The following is a 6,000-nucleotide window of genomic DNA, read 5'->3' as shown; positions in this document are numbered from 1 at the left end:
TCTGTCCCCTTGAAAAACTGACCAACCTGGACTTGTCTCAGTCTCTCCTATCACCTAGTCGCGTAAGCTCCTCAGTGTGCCTATCAGTGTCACATGACCTCAGTGGAGCATCTACAGGAAGGCGCAGCTCTTCTGAGGGCCAAAGTCCACGCGGACTGACACAGAAATGTTCCAGAGCTCTAGCAGAACAGCTGCCTCTACGTAGACAGGCCAGGTTACGCTGCAGAAAGACACGACGCCGACATTTCGGTAGTTTAACGGAAGTTTATTTCTCATTCCCATGAAGTCCATCACAGGTCTGAGGGACTTCCCAGGACAACCGCGCTCCATATGGGGGCTCAGCACTCCAGACTACTTTGGCCCTGTGACCTCTTTCTGTATGGGCTTCCACAACCGAGCCAGGAAGGGCACTAGAGTCCTGCAGCAATAAAGGCTTCAGCCCAGAAGTGGGGCTTCTGCTCACAACGCATTACCCACAACTATCCTATGACCCGAACTGCAAGGAGCAGAAAACTATAACCACTCTTCTTTACACTCTTCACTAGAACGCAAGTCCCGTGAGAGTGTATCTTTAGCTCTTTTGTTCACTACTATATTCCCAGTCTAGAACAGTGCCTGGGCACATAAGAGGCCCACACGAAATTGAATGAACGTAGCACGAAGATGTCCACATGTATCCCGGGATGAGACAGAATACCTCAAGCCTAAGGAAGAGGGTGATGGGTAACAGCTATGCAGATGAGAGCTTCAGAGTTGGCTGTGCCTAAGGAATAATACTTGGTGTAGTTCATCTGGGGGAAGAAAATAACATCTTGCTGAGGGCACCAGACCCACAGCTCAGGTGACTTACACCATAAAGTACTGAAGCCAAGGACCAAATCAACTGAGCATAATCACCACCAGCACTGCTCAACTCCCGAAAGGAGCTGAAAATAGCCATAAACACAACTGCTTCTTTACTGCAGTCAGTCTGCCCAGCACAACCCTGGGGAGCAGGGGAAAGGGAAACAAATGCACGCTGGTCGAGCATCTACCACTGGCCAGGCTGTGAGGGGCTTTTCTTTCGCCAATCCCTCTGATCTCTAGAATAACCCTGAGTTGAAATACTTTTCTCTCTTTCACAGAACACACGGAGACCTAAGCGCTTTTCTAAGTTAGAAGGAGATACAGCACAATGGCACCCAGCCTGGCCCTGCAGGGATAATGTACACATCCTGCTAATCCCGCTAATCCCGCCTTCAGGCCTCCCGACGCAGCGAGCTGACAGCCAACAGACCACTAGCACTCGGGTCTTGAACAAGTCCCCGTATCTGAGCCTCAACTTCATCGTTTATAAGGTATTTGGGAGAGATCATTTAACCCCCTTCCCAAAACTACCCAAAAGCTCTAACAGGAACACTTGGGAGTCACTGTCATAGACAAGAGTTCTAAGAAGATCCACAGCCCACAGAGATGTTCAGCCATCTATCATTTGTCACCTAAGGCTGTTAAATGCCGTGTACAAAACAGAGACAGAGACAGACACCCTGCCTGCTTAGTAAGTTTACAGTGTAAGACAACCAACAGGAATGCAGATTCACGCATCCCCGCCCACCGCTCAGCATCGATTCCCAAACCTTTCCTCTTGGAAACCCAATGTTCTGCCACACCCAGTGAACAACATCCCGCCTGCAGCACACACTCCAGTTCCCAAACAACCCTCTTTGTTCTTATAAACAAAAACCTGATTTGATTCTGAATTTCCATAAATTACCATTTAGAACCTGGGAAAGTACTAATATTTATGGTTGACATTGTGAGAGGGGAAAAATGTCTATTTCTTTTATTGCAGACAATCTTTTTTACATGTAATACATAATCCATGGCTAAAAATTGCAACCCGTTTCCATATGATCTTGGTATTTTCCTCTATCAACCACCACCAACGAGAGGTGTAAGTTAGTGCACTATTACTTCTTCTGGCAGATTCCCTAGTAATGAGGTAAATAGCATTTCATCACAGTAAAAATGGTGCTAAAAGGATTGAAGAGCTAAAATGTTCAAGATGGAACTCCAACTTGGGGAAGAGTGTCCAATGACAAAGGAGAGGAAGAAAATCCAATCTGGTTCTTGGAAAACTTGACAGAACTCATTTTTGCCCCATAGGACTCTTGAAATTGGTAAGCCCACTACCCTGAAGGCAATGATATCCAATTAAACATGCATGTTATTCTTTCTTGTTTTGGAAGACCATGCTACAAATGTGTCTACCATGTGTTTAAAGCGACTGGGAGATCAATGTAAAACCAACAACGTGATGATCACAGAAGACTGATTAATTCATGGGTGTATTTGCTATTTGAGCTGAATTTGCTAATTGCCAGGTACAATCATGAAATAGTACATTCTGTACTCAGAATATTCTTTGACCATCTTTCTTGTTAGGAATTCCCTGAAGATTTATTAGTAAAAATGCAATTAGTACAGAACTAACGCATCCCCTGCAGAGTCAACCTTGATTCCTTTCTGAGAAACGTGTTTATATCACCAAATTTTCCACTGATGAATTATTCATGCTTCATAATTTATTTTTCATAAACCTCAGGGTTAAGCACTACTTGGTGAATTTCTTGAGACCAAGGACACTGGATAGGCTTCTGTTCAGTGGTGGTGTTTCTGGTATATAAGGCTGGACTGCTTCTGAAGTTTCTCATGCTTATGTTACATGTGGGTTCTCCGGTGTTTACTAAGGTGGGAGTTCTGACTGAATTTCTTTCCACATACATAACACATAAAGGGTTTCTCTCCAGTGTGAGTTCTTTGGTGTGTACGCAGATTTGAATTTTGACTGAAGCTTTTCCCACACCAGGAGCATTTATATGGTTTTATTCCTTGGTGTATTGTTATGTGCTTATTAAGATCTGATTTCCCTCTAAAGCTCTTACCACAATGTTGACATTTATACGGCTTCACTTCCGTGTGAATTTTTTTGTGTTTAGTAAGATCAGAGGTAAGTCTGAAGTTTTTCCTACACTCTTGGCATGTAAAAGGCTTCTCTACTGCACGGGCTTTCTTGTGAAGATCCATAAGTCTCTGCAGCTCTTCTTCCCAGATTGAAAGTTCCTTTGTTTGATTAACTGGAAACTCTTGATGCCATTTCCCCATCCTGTGTGTATCACCATGATTTTCTTTACCTGTTGTTTTCTGGGGAACTTTCACTCGGGTCTTTTTGGAGACTATGTCTCCCGGTGCTTGTATTTCTAAGTCAGAAAGACATACGGGCTGATGGTTTTCAGTGACAGTTTTGACCTTTAACCCTGTGGGAATAAACATAACAATCAGCCAACTGCATGGCAGAGCAAAACCACAGGAATGGAGAGAAAAATTCAATGATTACCAACTTATAAAACACAGATAGCAGAATTTTAAATGCTAAGTCCCTGCAAAGGTTGCTATCAAATGCACATTTGTCCTCTTCCCAAGGTATATTTACCTGCAGGCAGGTCTCCAGGACTGTTCTTGAACTCCAAGGGCCCTTGAACCCATGGCTCTTCCCCATGATCTAGATAGGAGATCACTTTAGGTTTGGGAAGCACAAATAACGCTGTGAAATGGAAAAAAGGAGGTCAAGGCCTGGCAACCCAACTAGCCACTCAACAATTATCCACCAACTCCACACTATTTCAGGAAGAGCAAAGGACAGTTTACAGTGTGTTATCCAAAATGGTCAAATGGGTAGACTCCCCTATCTGGTTTCAGGTTTATACTATACTGCATTCGTGGGTGGATGCACAATGTGGAGACTGAGAAATAAACCCAAGCTAGACCCATGGAGAGGAAAAGGGCGTGGGAATCCATCTACAGTGCCCCTCTTCTGCCACCAAGATTACCCTATATTTGAACAAGGTTGAACCAAACCCAGGAGTCTGCAGGGAGTACAGGTTAGTCCTATTAATTCCTTAGGATTAGCTCAAGTCTAGCACAGCAAGGTGAAGGTCAGGGGCTGCATATCATACGCACTAGTGATTCCTGTCATAACAGTAACTTCTTACTAAACTCTTTTTTTTTTTTTTAGGATACATTTATTTATTTAGAGAGAGCGAGAAAGAGACAGTGCACAGACAGGTGCAAAAGCTCACAAGTGGGGGGAGGGGCAGAGGAAGAGAATCTTCAAGCAGACAACCCTTGGAGTGTGGAGCCCGACAGACCGTTTGATCTTATGACCCATAAGATTGTGACCTGAGCTGAAATCAAGAGTCAAATATTTAATCAACTGAGCCACCCAGGGGCCCCTACTTCTTACTTAGCTCTTTAGCACCACACAGTGGATTAGGAAAGATTCCTCCCACTCCTATAGCTTACTGGTTCTTGTCCAGATCGAAGAAACAGACCAGAATCACTTAATGAAACTTTTCTAAATACACTGCCAAGTGGGGGAAGTAATCATCACTCGATCATTCAATCAACACGTACTGAGTGGCTATCATGTGCCAGGAACCCTCTTTGGGCTAATGATATAGTGGTGATGAAGCCAAAAGCACTCTGATCTCATGGGAGCTCACCCAACAGCAATAAATAACAAGGTTGTCAGCACGTGATAAATATTCTAAGGAAAACTAAAGCAGGATAACTCAGCATTTAAGATTTTGCTTTTCTGAAGCTATTTTAGATGAGGTAGTACGGACGACCTCTTTGAAAAACTGATATTGCAGCAGGAATGTGAAAGTGAGAGTTTTGCCATGTGGCAGAAAAGTGTGCCAGGCAGAGGAAAAGGGAAAGTAGAAATGACCGTGGCAAGTTCAAGAAACACAAAGATCGGTAAGGCTCAAGAGGAATGAGCAAGGGCACAAGTGGCAGCAGATGAGGGCAGGGTGGTGAGTAGGGTCAGATCCTGGAGGATCCTAAGCACTTCAGTAAGGTGTGGATTTTACTCTGAATGTGATGAGAAGTCATCATAAGGTCTGAAACAGGAAATGTCATGATTTGACCAGGTTTTTAGAAGATTCTGGCTGCTGGGTGGAAAACAGAGCATGGGAGGGCAAGAGGCAGGGGCACCAGTCAGAAAGTACCCAGGTCAGTCTGGTTAGACATGCTGCTGGCTTAAGCCAGGACGCTAACAGCACAAAGAGATGAGACACGGCCGCACTCAGGCTACACTGTGAAGGTGGAGCCAAAAGGACAGTGATGCATTAAAATGCGGTAGGACGGCAAGATCACAGGAAAGGATGACTGTACGTTCCTTCTTAACTATGATATAGAGATATGATACTGAGAGGAGAGAGAGATGAAAATAGATTTGGGGAAGGAGAAAAAATAAATCAGGAAAGCTACACAGCATATGGAGTGTGCTCCTGGACAAAGCTCCCCAGGTGATCTGGACACACCTTTCCCCTGTCCACACACCATCTAGCTGAGAAACAACCTGTTATCTGAACATAGAGGAATACATTCCCAGCAAGCGGAGAACATGACAGATTACTCAACTTCTACCCAATGGGAGAGGAAGATTCTTTACCTAGAGAGATGACAGTCTCATAGTTTTCCCGCATTACATCATTGTAGAGGGCCTCCTGAGTGGGATCCAGTAACTCCCATTCTTCCTGGGAAAAATACATGGCCACTTCTTCAAATGTCAAGAAGCTCTAAAGAAGACAATGGGCTTCAGCTCAGTACTTGACACTACAGAGCAGCTCTACCATTTGGCCCATGGTAGACCCAGGCACTCCAGGAATTGATAGCACATTTAAAAAAAAATTTTTTTTTTAAGTAAGAAGGCAAAAAGGAAAAAAGCAAGGGATCATCAATAACCTAGGAGGTGCCCCGTTCCCCAGAGAGAAAACTAGGACCAATACGCCTGTGAGCTGGGCAGTGTGGGTCCTGGAGAGCAGGGAAAGGCGACCCTCAACAGCTGGATTGCACAGCTCACCTGGGACTCAGGCAAGATGAGCTCGGGTGCCACTGTCCAGTCTTTGGTGTTTGTCTTCTCAGAAAAGGCTAGAATCTGGTGAACAGGCACAGCTG

The 6,000-nt window shown here is 44.5% G+C and overlaps 1 protein-coding gene across 1 annotated transcript in view; it reads right to left on the bottom strand.

The window, feature by feature from the left end:
- Positions 1 to 1,796: 1,796 nt before the first annotated feature.
- The window catches only part of LOC125283444 (zinc finger protein 75A-like), a 45,269-nt gene continuing 41,065 nt past the window's right edge, over positions 1,797 to 6,000 (bottom strand). The window contains exons 5-8 of the mRNA XM_057315596.1: positions 5,906 to 5,997; positions 5,495 to 5,621; positions 3,473 to 3,583; positions 1,797 to 3,296 (exon numbers count right to left, since the gene is read on the bottom strand). Coding sequence (XP_057171579.1) covers positions 2,701 to 3,296; positions 3,473 to 3,583; positions 5,495 to 5,621; positions 5,906 to 5,997 — 926 coding nt within the window. The 3' untranslated portion in view covers positions 1,797 to 2,700. The remainder of the gene's footprint in view (positions 3,297 to 3,472; positions 3,584 to 5,494; positions 5,622 to 5,905; positions 5,998 to 6,000) is intronic.

This window comes from Ursus arctos, unplaced genomic scaffold (genome assembly GCF_023065955.2).
Source record: "Ursus arctos isolate Adak ecotype North America unplaced genomic scaffold, UrsArc2.0 scaffold_2, whole genome shotgun sequence".
In the NCBI taxonomy this organism is placed as follows: Eukaryota; Metazoa; Chordata; class Mammalia; order Carnivora; family Ursidae; genus Ursus; species Ursus arctos.
This window is presented reverse-complemented; position numbering and strand designations above follow the sequence as displayed.